Source organism: Protopterus annectens, chromosome 10.part0 (assembly GCF_019279795.1).
Source record: "Protopterus annectens isolate FY-2018-M chromosome 10.part0, PAN1.0, whole genome shotgun sequence".
Taxonomy (NCBI): domain Eukaryota; kingdom Metazoa; phylum Chordata; order Ceratodontiformes; family Protopteridae; genus Protopterus; species Protopterus annectens.
Genome location: NC_056744.1, coordinates 1,152,670,324 through 1,152,686,193, shown reverse-complemented (window position 1 = coordinate 1,152,686,193; position 15,870 = coordinate 1,152,670,324). Strand labels below are relative to the sequence as shown.

Genomic DNA, 15,870 nt, shown 5'->3' with positions numbered 1-15,870 from the left:
ATGGCTTTCTCAAAATTCAGAAAACTGTAGAACAAGTTCTACTTCATTTTTTAGCTTTGTATCTGATGGAATATTATCTACTGGCTTTTTTTTTTTTTTTTGCAGTTACCTTCTTCTCCAAACTGACCAAAATACACATAAGTACTGAAAACATTCATTCTTCAACATCAACACTAAATAACTATTACTATATTAGAAACTATTAACATAATTACATTTGTCAAATTTCCTTAACATATTATCAAAATAATTTTATTAAAATTTATGATTTTTACAAACTGTCATATAAAAATTATAAAATGGAGTGCATACAAATGCCTGAATAATTAATATCAAAAGTCTACATTATTTACACATTTTCTTTCTAGAGGTTTGTACTGTCAAGTGTCATTCTGGACAAGAGAAAAATGCTGAACTGCAACGTTCATTACACTTTGATATGAAACGTACGTGCTAATATGTTTGTTCCAAAAGGAACAAGGACCCTGAGGTATACTGGAGGCAGTCAGGTAGGTAACCTGTAGCACACTGTCCTGCAGTAGTAACAGGGTTGTAGTTCCTAAAACATAAAAGAAATGTACAGTCATAGATTCTTAATCATAAAACTGCACACTGCTATGGAACCAACCCGTGCTGGCAATTTAAAGGTTAACCATTTTCCCAGTTCTGTTTCACACAAGTATCACTCTTTTGGTAATCTCTTGATAAAGTGGTAAAGAGAAAGTTGCTTCTTCACAGATCCCGTCTCTTCTTCGGATTTTATTACAAAACTGTGCTCTACTGCTGCGTCACACTCTCTCTTCCTCTTGTCAGGCCTGCTGCTCTGTAGGAAGATGAAAGGAAAATAAAGACTAGATTACAGTCAGCCTTCAGAGGAGGCATAGTCTTAAAACAAGTTGCAAGATACAGAACTAAGAAATAGCTTTAAAACAACCTCAAACAATGCAAGCAGACAATCCAAAAATGTATCCGAACAAGGCATAATCTATTTCGCTAGACTTCACATCAAGTTCAGCTGGTGTTACGGCTCTGGATCTACTAGTGATGCACTTTAAAAAGTAGTACAGTGAAACAAGACTACTGGCTATGTTTTACCTTCTGACCATAAAAGGTTATGGCTACTGGACCTCAGGTTCATGTATTCTTACCTTTGTTAAGAAACAGGATAGCAATCATCAGTTTGTGAAACTATACTCCCAAGAATTTCTTTACACTTAATTTACCTAGTCTTTCATCACCTCTCCACACACACCTCTGTCCTCCACCCTAGTCACATCCCAGCATCCACAAGTCCTTGTCTGTGAACCCTCCTTTTCAATTAATTTGTCTTTCTCCTGCCAGGTAACTCCCACTTAATGAACAACTTTACTTTATTCTTCTTAGAATGACTCATATGATTATTACAGCTAAAACCTTACCCTACATACAATCAAACCTGCACCTCAAAATTTCACCCTTATTTTTTACCACAAACTGAGAAAAACACTTTATTCCACAACCATCTAGTTCTTTTTTTTTGTTGTTTACTCTACATTTTTAGTCCTTGGTCCTATGCTCTGTCATCTACTTCTCAGAGGTGCAGGTAAAGACAAAGACCCTGTGGCTGACCAAGTTTGCAGATGAATGTAAGTTGGGTGCTGTCACTGACTCCCCATATGATGTTAACATACTGCAAGAGGGTCTCACAGCTACAAATAACCGGTGCCAAAGTCATGGCCTTAAGTTAAACACAAAACAAAAGTATTATCATACCACTTGGAAAAACACTACTAATTACCATATCAGCGGCAACCCCCTAAGCACACAACCTGTGGTATTAGGCCTGGGTACTCAGGTTGACAACAATCTCACATTCTACCATCATGTGGCGGTGGTGGACAGAAAAGCCTTTTACTTGGTTCATCTCATAAGTAAAGGGATTGCATCCAGAAAAAAGGAGGTTATTATCTCTCTGTACTCCTCCCTTATTAGACCTATAATTGAGTATAATGCCCAGTTTAGTATGTACCTCTCCAAACACCTGCACCAACTGGAAAAGCCACAAAAATACCTCACAAAGAGAATCCATGGCATCCAACACCTGTCCTATGTGGACAGGCTTAAATCACTATTACTCTACTCAGTATCATACAGATTGCTCAGAGGTGATCTGTGTCTCATCTACAAGGCAATATCGAACCCTCCCTTACTAGAGATGCTCCTGATCCATAAGTCTAACTCCCCACGTATTACCTGCTCGATAGGCCTAAATCTAATATGCGACATCAACAAAACCTGCTGGAGAGACAATTTGTCTCCCAGAGACTGCCCCATCTCTGGAACAGACTTCCCATACATGTCAAACAGAGCACCTCGCTGACCCTCTTCAAGTGCAACCTTGATGAGTGGATTGGAAACCACAAATTTGTCCCACAGGTTCCACCTTTGTACCTCAATGACAGGGATGACAGGTGCTGACTGAGGTTTCTTTTTTTGGGATGAAATCTTGCATAGGCTTGTAAGGGCCCCACGGCCATTAGCCTAGTAACCTCATATGATCCTATGACTGCACTGCCACTGGATTTTAGGAACATCCAAGTCCCTCAAGAGTTCCCTAGCAACCTGAAGCATTTCTAAAACACAGATCCATTGGCTCCTGTTTAATATATCCTTCTACATCACAACCTCCTTGCGCCTCTTCTTAGTACCTCTAGATACCCTTTTTGTAAACAATGACAATGACTTGTAACCTGTTATCTATTATACCTACTGTCACTCCGTTCATTAGATCTGGTACTTGGTAAAGCTTTACATCTTATTGCATTAAACCTCAATATGGTTATGATTACTAGGTCATCACTTTTAATGTTTGCTTGAAAACTTGTCTGCTTTAAATACGTGAAAATATATATTTTTTTGTAAATTATTTGCTATTGCTCTGGATGACAGTCTGAATGTTTAACTTCTAATATGTCATTGTCAATTTACTGCATTTTCCTACTGTACAATACTTTCTACCTGCTTTAAACTAATCTTAAACTGTGTCTGAAATAGGTACTTCCTGGATCAGCCAATTACCCTGTTAATAAAAAAATAAAATAAAACGCTAAAACCATATTAAATACAGCACAAGTAAGGAGATTCTATCAATAGAGATGTCTACGAGTAGCGGTACAGACGGATTCACTTTCAAAGCTCGAAATACTGAAAATGTCGACTTTCAGTCTCTCTCAACAAAAATATTGAAAGTGAAAATCACAAATCAGGGAAATTATTCCAGGGCAAGTAAACACTTGCCCAAAACTACAAACTACATACCGTACCATCGTAAACCCACCCCCAACTATATATAGCAACTCCAGGGTCACGCTACACTGGGGAAAAGGGCATATCTCCCCACGATGGACAAGTGTTTACTTTCCTGGGATAATTTCTGTGGTTCGTGATTTTCACTTTCATTATTTTCATCTCGAGATACTGAAAGTCAACATTTTCAGTATTTCAAGCTTTGAAAGTGAAACTGTATAGACAATAGGCAAGAGGCGCTAGAATTTACTGGTTAAAACTGACAAAGGAGCCAAGATAGGTAACAGAGTGGAATGAAGAGAAGAAGACATTTGGACTGCAGGCTAGAGACTGCTTTCCATACCAGGGACTGATATCAGAGTACATTATCCGGGACTCAAGCAACCGGCAATTGATTGGCTCATATGCCGGCATAAAAGCCAATCAAAAATCGCAAGTGGAGACACTTCTTCTCAATGCGGAACAGTTCCTCATTGAGTAGAAGTGGCTCCACTTTGAGATTTTTGATTGGCTCGCATGCCGGCATACGAGCCAATCAAAAATCCCAAAGGGAAGCCTCTTCTATTCAATGCGGAACAGCCTGCTGATCCGCATTGAACAAAAGAAGCTCTGCATTGCCATTTTTGATTGGCTCACATGCCAGCAAACAAGCCAATCAAAAATTGCAAAGTGGAGCATCTTCTGTTCAATGTGGAACAGCGGGCTGTTCCGCATTGAACAGAAGAGGCAATGCTTTGCGATTTTTGATTGGCTCTTATGCCAGTAGACAAGCTAATCAAAAACTGCAAATCATACCTCAAGCAACCGACACATACACTTAACCAGCATCTACCAATCCCCATGGGTGCTGGTTAAGTGAGACTTTACTGTATAGGCAAAGAGAAATGGCTAGGGGAATCCTAAGAAAATGACCTCCTCTGGGAGGGTTTTTATTTGAATCTAGAACAGAAGCTTTTCTTAAAAAAGGAATAATTAGTAAGGTATACAAACTACTGCAAAATAATCATAAGAATCAATCAGAGGAGGTTAGAAAAGACTGAGAAGAGAGACTGGAAAAGCAATTTTGCAAGGGAACAGAAGAAGAACATATGTATGGCTCGTAAGTATACAACAAAGTACAGAAGGTTTAGGATTTTTGTTTGGAAATGTTTGCACAGGTATTTTTATACCCCAAACATACTTCAAAGAAATTTTCCTCAGGTAGATAGCAAATATTGGAGGTGTGATGGATATTGAAGAGGTAACTGGAACATACCTTTTGGGAATGTAATGAATTCGCCAATTTAAAAAAAAAATCCCTACAGACTACCTTGTTAGAAATATTAGGTGAGCAAATGACTATAACTAAGGAAATTATTATTTTGCGCTAGGACACAAGATCTGAATAGCCTAACCATAGTAAGGCCTTGTTAAGTTTAATTCTTTGGTTTGCCAAAAAGTAATTACTAAAAAATAGAAATTTTATTTATTTAAATTTGTTGACCGGCAGTGTCCAACTGGATGTAGGTCCATTTTCAGTGGAGGCCCGGGGAGAAAAGCTCCACAGTTAAAATAAACAGACAGTAGTTACATTGGATTACATAGCGATTAACAATTTAACATAGCAATTACTTACAACATATTTTCAGATGAAGAACATAGTACATCAGTAGACAACTAGAATCTTTATCTGTGAAGTACATAAAGTACAGTTTTGTACCTACCATAAATATAGATGTTCGAGTGCTAATACAGCTGCAGTCATAACAGATGGGTTTTCCTTTCAGATGGGGGGTCCTCGGTCCTCGGGCTTCCCAATCAAAGTCTAGGTCAGTCGGATGGTCCGCTTCTTCTTTCCCTGGCGTCAGTGCAACAGGGTATAAAGAACCAGCCCCACACCATTTTCTTCAGTAACAGATGGGTTTTCCCGCCGCCAGGCGGGTCCTCGGTCAATCAATTCCAAAGTTCAGGTCCGGCCGGATGGATGTCCGCTTCTTCCCCCTGGACGCCAGTAACAGGTATAAAAGAACTATCGGCTAACCATTTCTTCTGGCTTTTTCTTGCCCCAGATGTCAGGTGCCCCAGAAGGCAGGCAAAATATAAATTTATGTAATAATGCAATGCAATAAAATCAAAAAACAGTAGTTGCAAGCAAATACACCATAAAAGAATACCCCAATCATGTTGTATGAGGAGATGTTGGCCATTAGGCCTGTCCCAAGAGGGAAGGAGGGAGGATCTGTGCAGCTGTATTAGCACTCTAACATCTACATTTATGGTAGGTACAAAACTGTACTATGTTCATCGTGCATACAGCTGCAGTCATAACAGATGGGTAGAATCCCAAAGGTAAAAAAGGGGTGGTAGGCACTAAGTGGAACTAGGAGGAGCCAGGATGCCCTGCAAGACTGCAGTGGCAAAGCCCGCTCTAGATTTGGAGTATAATGGTAGGTGATAGTGCTTGGAGAAAGTATGTACAGAACTCCAAGTGGCTGCTTCCAAATATCTCTTTGGTAGGAACCCCTGAGGAAAGCTGCAGAGGTAGCTGTGGCCCTTGTGGAGTGAGATCTGATGCCTGTAGGTACAGTTTTACCATGAAAAGAGTAACAAAAGCGAATGCAGTGGGCTATCCATTTTTGAGAGTGTCTGTTTGAATAGGCTCTTATGAGCACCTGTAGCACAAGCCAATCAAAAACTGCAAATCATACCTCAAGCAACAGACACACTTAACCAGCATCTACCAATCCCCACGGGTGCCGGTTAAGTGAAACTTTACTGTATAGGCAAAGAGAAATGGCTAGGGGAATCCTAAGCAAATGACCTCCTCTGATAGGGTTTTTATTTGAATCTAGAACAGAAGCTTTTCTTAAAAAAGGAATAATTAGTAAGGTATACAAACTACTGCAAAATAATCATAAGAATCAATCAGAGGAGGTTAGAAAAGACTGAGAAGAGAGACTGGAAAAGCAATTTTGCAAGGGAACAGAAGAAGAACATATGTCTGGCTCATGCTTGAAGTATCTTGTACAACAAAGTCCAGAAGGTTTAGGATTTTTGTTTGGAAATGTTTGCATAGGTATTTTTATACCCCAAACAGACTTCAAAGAAATTTTCCTCAGGTAGATAGCAAATATTGGAGGTGTGATGGAGAATGAAGAGGTAACTGTGAACATACCTTTTGGGAATGTAATGAATTCGCCAATTTAAAAAAAAATCCCTACAGACTACTTTGTTAGAAATATTAGGTGAGCAAATGACTATAACTAAGGAAATTATTATTTTGCGCTAGGACACAAGATCTGAATAGCCTAACCATAGTAAGGCCTTGTTAAGTTTAATTCTTTGGTTTGCCAAAAAGTAATTACTAAAAAATAGAAATTTTATTTATTTATTTATTTAAATTTGTTGACCGGGAGTGTCCGACTGGATGTAGGTCCATTTTCAGCGGAGGCCCGGGGAGAAAAGCTCCACAGTTAAAATAAACAGACAGTAGTTACATTGGATTACATAGCGATTAACAATTTAACATAGCAATTACTTACAACATATTTACAGATGAAGAACATAGTACATCAGTAGACAACTAGAATCCTTATCTGTGAAGTACATAACAGACATTAACAAATGTTACAATGAGAAGTTCCTGCTGTATAATAAGTATTAGGCTTATGAGCATGTGAGCTTGCTATAATCAAGGTAGTTAGTGGAGTGGAAAGAAAGGTAGTGGTTGGATGAGGTGGGTGATATTAGAGTGGGAGTTGCAAGGGCATAGCCAGCATGTTTTTTGGTGCACTTTTAGTAAAGTTTTGAAGTGGGTGCATGATGGTATGGAGGCAATTGTGAGTGGAAGGGAGTTCCATAATTTGGCTATGGTGCAAGAGAATAGTGCTTCACCAGCAGAGTTATTGGCTTTAGTGATCTGCAAGTGATTTTTGTTGCTGGATCTTAGTGGTCTGGTGGTGCGATAGGGTTGGAGTAGATTCTGGAGGGATGGAACATTTAGTGGATGGTTTACTAGTTTGCGGGTGAGTGAGAGTTGATACCACTGAAGGAGGTGAGGGAGTTCAAGCCAGTCCAGTTCAGCAAGTGAGAGACAGTGGTGACTACGGTAGGATGCCCCTGTGGCGAATTTGGCGATTTTGTTGTAGCAGGTCTCTAGCCTGTTTAGATCGCATTGGCTTAGGTTGGTATACATTGGAGAGGCATAAAGTAGGGTGGAAATAAGGTGGGAATTTTCTATTGAAATCTTTACTGCTTTGGCGAGAAATTGCTTATTTCTGTATAACGCTCCTAGTTTTTTATGGACTTTTTTTATGGTCATGGATATGTGAATGTCAAATTTTAGTTTATTGTCTATTGTCTATAAAAGTCTAAACCAACTGTATTTGAAGTACTGAATATTATAAAAGAGATAAAATAACTAGAAGTGGGATCTTTAGAAAAAGGGAAGGAGCAAATTACATAGAAATAAATAGAAACTGTAAGAACAATACATGCATAATAATGTTCAGGAGGAGACAGGTTTAAGGGAAGACAGGAATTCAGCAAATTATGTAATGTTGGACTGATGATAGATATAAAGAAAGAAAAGATTTTTGGTATCTAATACATGTAAAAGAAAAAAATGTTTTTATGATACGTTTTCTGTTAATGAATGTTTGCCTAAGTCTTAAGTGACAACTTAATAAAGGTGTTAAAAAAAGTTTTAAATAAGTAACACTATAATCATATAATCGGTGAGATCTCTACTTCTAGTACCAATGTTGTGAAGCAAAAAAACAAAGTTCCTAAAGTCAGAAATGCTCTTTAAACACACGCCAAAAGCAAATTAAATGGTCATTTCTATAAAATTCATGCACACTTAATTTGGAAATAGTACACATATATAGTGATGTTTGCAATGGCAGCATCCTGGTTTCATGGAAGGACATCAGCTGTCTGAAGGGGAAGAGAGCAGCACAGTTGAGTTATTGCTGCTCCTCTGTAGCAGAGATCATGGGCAGAGCTTCAGAACTGCACCCTAAGAGATAAGAGTGCATGTTATCAAGACGATTTCAGGATGCCTGAGATGGATGCAAGAAAGGCCAGTGCAAGAAAAGGGAAAATAAACTGTAGTACTTGAGTGGACATGATAAGCCACAATTTTCTTCATTCATTTTAAGCAGACATGATGGATCAAAAAATTCCCATTTGCCTCTTTATATTCTTGCATTATGTTAAATGAAATTAGAAAATATAACTGTATCAGATGAGGCTTAATTTCTTGGCTGGCAAATGGAATTCCCACTCCTCAAGAGCCAAATGCTGCATGTTATCTCATCTGTTTCAAGTTCCCCCTTGGCAAAAAATCTATGAATATTATTTTACAGCATTTACAATAAGTCAGTGCTAACTACACGCAAATTGCTACACATGCACCAGAAATCAGATAAATCAGATAAACCCCACAAAAGTCAGACTGAGTCTCACCTACAGCCACATTCAGCTACATAGTTTGGGGCTCCAACCAAACACTTGGTTAATGTTCTCTTACATTCAAGTTATAGTTGAGAATAACCTGACAAACATGCTGTTCATAGAAAGCGACTACCCTCTCTAGGATTGTTCCATAAATGCAATGCATCCATTTCCAATATAGCTTAATATCTCATACATCATTGTCAAGCATGACTTCAGATATTCCTCACCAATCTACTATAGACCTTATCATTTTTTATCACTAATTGGACTTAACTGCTACCTACCACCTCTCTGCAAGAATTTGACTCCACGTTTTTTTTGCCATCTTCATGTAACACTGTAGAACCACATTTGTCTCATTTATTCTCTACAAGGCTGAAGCAATGCACTTTTTTTAAAAACCACAACCCACAGCCCTACAGGAAAGTGACCACCAGATTTTTAAGATGGAATCCATGTTCCTTGAAGAAATTTCAAAAAGGGATGTAAAGGCTTCAGTGTTCATTTATTCTTTTTCCAATACTCTTTATCCTGTTCAGGTTTACATGGGAGCTGGAGCCCATCCCAGCATTCAACAGAAGTAAGGCAGAAAAAAATAATCTAGACCAGGATGCTAATCCACTGCAGGAAGCACATCCACTAATTCACCGCACACGGGGACACAATCATATAACCACAGGTAATTTAGAAGCTTAGCACCATGTCTTTTGGATGTTGGCTGTGGACTGCAGCACCCAACCAAAAACACAGACATGGGCAAGCCATGCAGACTCTGCAAAGAAAGTACCCTTCCCAGAAATGAGCCAGTGAACCAAAACCTGTAAGGGAGAAACACTAACTGCTGTGCTTGTTAAACTCACTAAAAGGGTGCACTGAACAGACTGGCTCTTTGTGGCATCAAAAAATATAGTGCAATGCCCCACCCAGTTTTTAACTTTAACCACTTCTGCACCTTGATAACACAAATCTTTTACAAACCCTTTTGAGGACTATGAATCCAAAAGTTCATTGCTTTCCACATGTTACACTGATTCATGTTTTCTAACAAAGTTTTGTAGGACTGAGATGCCCAACTCCCTGTGTTCATTATTACTGCCGCTCTCAGGAGAATGTAACTGCTGATGCTGCTTATCACGCCCATGAAGAATGTCGGCTCCCACATATTCTGTATAATTCTCCTGAAAGACGGTGACTTTACACGCTTCTTAACACCACCTGTAGAGCTCTGATAGCTTACTATTCCACTAAAAGTCTGCAATTCCAAAGTTTTTTTTAATCTTCTCTTAAAAAGCCTGTACCGCAAAAAGTTCTTTACCCTTAATCATCAGGGCTGTGACTCCATGTGCTCCTTACTGAACCCTGCTGTACAGACACTCCATATTGTCCATTTCATCCTACCCCAGGGTTTGCAAAATGGTCACTACTCATGCTCTTACTGACCCTCAGACACCATTGTCCTTTAATAGAAGGTGAGGCTTTTAGTCAGCCACTTTAGTGAAGAAGGAGGACATGAAAAGTACAGTTTTGTACCTACCATAAAGCTGCTAATATGCGCAATACAATGGCCAATCCACTTAGAAATAGATTGTTTTGAAACAGGTTTCAATGAATAGATTGGTTCAAGGCCACATTTGAAACCACTTTAGGCATAAGCCTGTAATTCAGATACCCTCAGACATAGCTGCAGGTTCAAAAGGAGGTAAAGTCAGTCATAGTGTGCAGAAATGGCTGCAGCATGAACTTTTACAGAGGAGAAGGACAAACCCTTGTCTAATAATTCTGTAAGATATTGAAGAGAAACACTCAAATCAGGCCTGGAAACATCAAAGCTCTTTGCTTTGCTCCAAATAAAAAATCTCCTCCATTTATCAGCATAAACTTTCCTTGTACTAGGCCTTCTGGCCTCCAAAATAACATTCAAAACTTGTTGAGGAAGCTGCGACCCTCAGGTTCTAGAACAGAATATGCCATGCTGTTAGATGCAGGGACTGAATCCTGATATTGAGAAATGATTGCCCTCCTGTGACAAAGGTGTGGAATTGAAGGCAAAGGCCAAGGAGGCTCCTACCAGTGCTGTCGAGGCCAATCTGGAGCTATAAGAATCATGGAGGGCCTGTCTTGTCTGACCTTCAAGAGCACCTTGGGAAGGAGCCAACTGAATGGCTGTTGGATGAAACATCTTAGTGCAAAACTTTGTCAACTGGACAGATCTATGTCTGGAGTCCCCATATCACTGTCAACTAACTTCCATCCACCATCTGTCTGCTCAAAACATCTGCTTGAGGTGCAAACTGAAACAGTCTCAAAATCATAGCTTGCCTGCAAGAATCAACACTTGTCGCCATCAATGCAAATTGGACTGCTAACATCTCCTTCAAGTTGATATGTAAATGTTGAAGTCTGGCTGTCTTGAACCCATTTTCCATTGAGGTGTGCTCCCCAAGCCTTGTCGAGGCATCTGGCCTCTGGTCGGGTCACAGAGTCCCTTGTTTAGGTGACATTCCTGGGCCCTTTTGAATGCAAGGTATTATTGGAATGACAGTGTCCAGATCGTGGCAGTGTTGTGTCCACACATTTTTGAGATACCATTGTAGCTTCCTCATATGCAGTTTGGCATTGGGAAGCACCAGAATAAGATGCCATGAACCCCAAGGCTTGAAGGACTGTCCTTGCAGTCAGCCTGGACAGAGACAATTGTTGGAAGTAAAGTGTAAGGTTCCTTTGCTTGTCCAGGGTCAAAAAAGCCATCTGGGAAGCTGTATTCAGTCTCACACCCAGAAAGCACATTTCCTGAGAGGGTACTAGACTGGACTTTGTTTAGTTCACAGAATACCTATGGTGAAGTTTTGTCTTGAGCAAGAATCAGGCAATCGTCCAAATAAGGATAAATTTGTATTCCTCTTAACCTCAAGAATGCTATCACGCCAGAACTTTAATTGATAATGTAAAGTCCCAGCCCAATCTCCTGCAACTGGGCCTGATAGGAACATGAAGATAAGCCTCTTTGAGATCCAGAGTTACCATCCAGTGATCTTTGCCCAACAGAGGCAGAAGTTGTTAACATTTTGAATTTTGGAATGTCCAGGTATGTGTTGAGGATAGATAAATCCAAAATTGGCCTCCAAGTGTTTCCTTTCTTTGGTACAAGAAACAGGCAAGAATAAAATCTAGGCCCACTTCTGACAGAGGGACCTGCTGTATAGCCCCCATTGAAATCTGTTTGTGAGCCTCTACCCTTTGCTGAGGAGGTCTGGCATGCCCTTGAAAGGGGCAATGTGTGGAAATAAAACTTGTAGCCTCGGTCTATAATGTCCAACACCCATTTGTCCTGGGTGACTAAAGCCAATTTTGCTTGAAGGTGCCAACTTTCCTCCCAAAGGAGCTGCTAGACAGGCGGGATCTGGCAGCTGAAGATGCAGGTCATTGGGCCTGTTGGACTGGCCCTGCCCTCACCTGTAGATTGTGCAGGGAACTCCACGTTCTAGGCCTGAAAGAACCCTGAGCTCTGCCCCTACGCCTAGATCTGCCCCTAGACTGTGAATCAGAAGAAGGATAAGCCCATCCGGCCAATTCCTGCTAAACTTAGGGGCTGCACCTGCAAAAAATCTTTAACAGTCTGCATAGACTTAGCCTTGTCTTCCATTTTCTTTAAGACAGACTCCACAGGAGAACCAAACAAAACTTCAGACTGTAAAGGAGCATCCAAAATTAACATGCTCTGACAAATTCTGATCGTGCCTGCAAATAACTGATCCAGTGGCAGCCACCCTGGAAGAAGCCTGTAAAGCATCGAAACCACACTGCAAAGAATGCTTACCCACCTGATCAGAGGCATGAACCAAATCCTGTAATTCCTTACACTCTATGCCCTCTGCCAAAGCATCTACCTTAGATTTTAATTGAGTAATGAGAAAATTCTGGTACTTCAACATATGAAACTGGCAATTCAAAGCCCTCATTGCTAGAGTGGAAGAGGTGTACACTTTCTTACCCCACCTATCCAAAGCTCTAGAATCTTTATCCATAGGAACTGGATTCTTTACAACAGAAGCCCTGACACCCTTGGGTCCCTGGCTAATAGTTTCTGGGTCAGCCCTTGGGCTCTTATACAGATATTTATGAGCCTCAGGTACTCTGTAATACCTATCTGGTTTAACTGGCAGGAGGCAAAGAGTCTGGATTAAGGGAAGCCTCGAGAAAACATCCTGAACAACATCCAAAACAGGAGGTATAGCTAAGGGCCGATGTTGTGGTAAAACAAAATTCCCTAAGCCTCTTTGGAATCCGAGAAATCCTGACCTTCCCATTTAAAATGCTCCCTCATAGAATGCAGGGTTTCTGAAAAGAAAAATCCTCTGGAGGAGAAGCAGAAGGAGTGGAATCCTCTGCGTCTGAATCAGAATAAGGAGGAAAATCCTGAGTGTCTTCAGAAGACTCTGAGTAATCTGAAGCCTGTTCCAAACTTTCCACCTCTGGCTCCACCCTAGGCCTCTTATCTGGAGGGGGCATAGAACCCCTGATTAAGGAAATTAAATCTTCTGCCATTTTAAGCATGTGTTTTTTAGGCACAGAACCTGCAGAACTAGGACTGACACCTGAGGAAGACAAACCAGGCCTGCCCTTAGAAGATACCTTAGAGACAGAAGGAGAAGGCCTAACCACCTTAGGCAAAGAAGGTACAGCAACCTGAGAGGCCCCTCAGCCTGACCTGACTCCTGAGAGGCCACATCCTGCAAAATTAACGTCTCCCCTGAGACTCAGCTGAAACCTCGGCTGGATCTACAGATTCCACAGTTTCTAAAGAACCGGCGTCCGAACGGACGACTCATCCTGCTTGGACCTTGATTTCTCCTTGCTTCTTAGCGGTGGCGTCGGAGGATCCGACGGCATATTGTAATTACACCGCTTACGAAGACAAGCCTAGCGCAATCTAACCTACGTTTAATGGTGCTTATTAAACCTAGCACAAAGCGACACCCGACTACGTGCTCAGGTCCCAAACAAGGAATACAGAGAGTGGTAATCCCTATGCGGTATCTGTTTCCCACAAGAAATACAATTATTCACTTTTTCTGACATCCGGAATTAACTGAGGCAAGAAAAACAAAAATATTCCCAATGGGGTACTTAGCCCAACTTGGTTTCGGTCTGAAACTCAGAATCTGAAAATTTCAGAAGCCGAACGGCACTTGCAAACGCTGCTTCTGCTTCGGACCATGCGGCAAAAAAGACTGAGGATATGACGTCGGTCATGCGCTTTAATACCATGACGCACTGGTGTCAGATCTGAGCGCCCATGACTGACGCCAGCCTAATACTTTGGTATTCGGGCCGACCGAGGACAGCGGACTACCCACAGGTTATGACTGCAGCAATGTGAGATGAAGAACATCCAGACAAGTAATGGGATCTGAAGACAGAAAGACAGTCAAGTGGAAAGCAATCTGTGGTCAGAATGCAGTAAAAGTATGCACACCTAATGAGAAAAAGCTGTTTGATACCCTAGCTGTTAGCTACTATACAGCCATAATGTTGTCTTGCTTTGAGAGCATGTTTGGAAATAAACACTGCGAGGGGTAGTCTAGGGAAGTACACTGTCAGTTGGCTCTAACGGCTAGTAATGAAGACTTAGTACAGAGACTTTCACTTACAGTAAGAGGTTCTCTGGTTTGAGTCTCATCTGGGTCCCTTCTGTGCGGAGTATGCATGTCTTCCCTGTGTTCGTGGGTTTCCTCTGGGTTCTCTGGTTTCCTCCCACGTTACAAAGACATGCGTCTAGAACATTTCTCCCCGGGCCTCTGCTGAAAATTTGGCTCATTCCAAGTTGGACTTTCCCATTTAACTAATGTTAAATAAAAGAAGTAAATAAAATAAATAAATTAATAGTAATGATATAACAGGATAATACTACATGCATTGTGGGAAACAACCTCATAGTTCATTAACACCCAAAATAGCAAAACAGTGACTCACAATGGCATAATTATATCCCATTATAAAGTAATCAGGATGATAATCAAGGTGATGCTGCCACATGGAAGATAATCTTAAAATCAGGATTGGTTTTCAGCTGTTTTCAGTATTACTGTACTTTGTAACAGTAAAAACTTGTGGATATTGTGGTATATTTTTGGAAATATGATGCATAGAGAATTTCTTTCATTTAACCCACTTAACACTGATGATATATGTCAACACTGACATTAACATATCAAAAAAGTGCAGAGATTGTGATAACATATTTGTAGTGGTACAGCTAACCTTATACTGATATGATACTGTTGCATTTCTTATATACTAACAATGTGGATGACTTGCTGGGTATTAATAATCATGTGAATTACTGAGGGCTAATAATACAGTTAGCTGAATGTCGATGTGACCTGTGCATTGATCAGTTCTTGTTATTTTAAGCATCGATGGAGTAACATAATGAATGCTTGTGATATTGGTGATAATATGACTTAAAAGGGTATTGGAAATGTGTCGTATGAGATTGTACTGATGGGTATAAAGTGCTGATGCACCATAGTGAGCAGAAGAGTGTGAAGTATGGCTTGCTGCTGTGATGTGGGTACTAGAAGTAAAGAGTACCATGGTGAGATGACAGTCTCAGGTGTATGCAGAAATGTTAGTGTATGGATCGCTGTTGCAATAGCCTAACCTATTAAAATGTGTCTTTCACCTCTTTTTACAGAGGTGATAATATAGAGGATTATAAGTGAGTCACTGATCTTAACTGGTTTATTATGTGTTCTCAACATGTATGCCAAGAAATCCACCCTGTGAGCAAAGCTGGAGGGGTGAAGCTTGGCATCCATGTTGAGAACACATAATAAAGGGTTACAATCAGAGACCTCATCATAATTATTTGTAGTCCATGGAGCATAAAGCTCCATGTACTACTAGTTAGAGAAAAAACTCACCGAGTGTTTACCAGCTTTTAAAGCCATAAAACACTTAGCAAGCTCTGTCAGAAAAATACTGTAAGAGATTCTGTTAGGTTAGAAAAAGTCATGGACACTTTACTGGTACAGACAGGCAGAAACAAATTTGTTGTTTTATTCTGCTACTATCATTTAGAACCGTGGCGGTGGTGCTGCGTTAGCGTTGTCGCCTCACAGTAAGTCGCAGTCCGGTTCGATT

The 15,870-nt window shown here is 40.4% G+C and overlaps 1 protein-coding gene across 2 annotated transcripts in view; it reads right to left on the bottom strand.

Moving 5' to 3' along the window:
• Positions 1-265: 265 nt before the first annotated feature.
• Positions 266-15,870, bottom strand: part of MUTYH (mutY DNA glycosylase) — a 372,894-nt gene continuing 357,289 nt past the window's right edge. For both annotated transcript variants that reach the window (XM_044085888.1, XM_044085887.1), the window contains exon 16: positions 266-823. In XM_044085888.1, the coding sequence (XP_043941823.1) occupies positions 683-823 (141 nt within the window). In that variant the 3' untranslated portion in view covers positions 266-682. The remainder of the gene's footprint in view (positions 824-15,870) is intronic.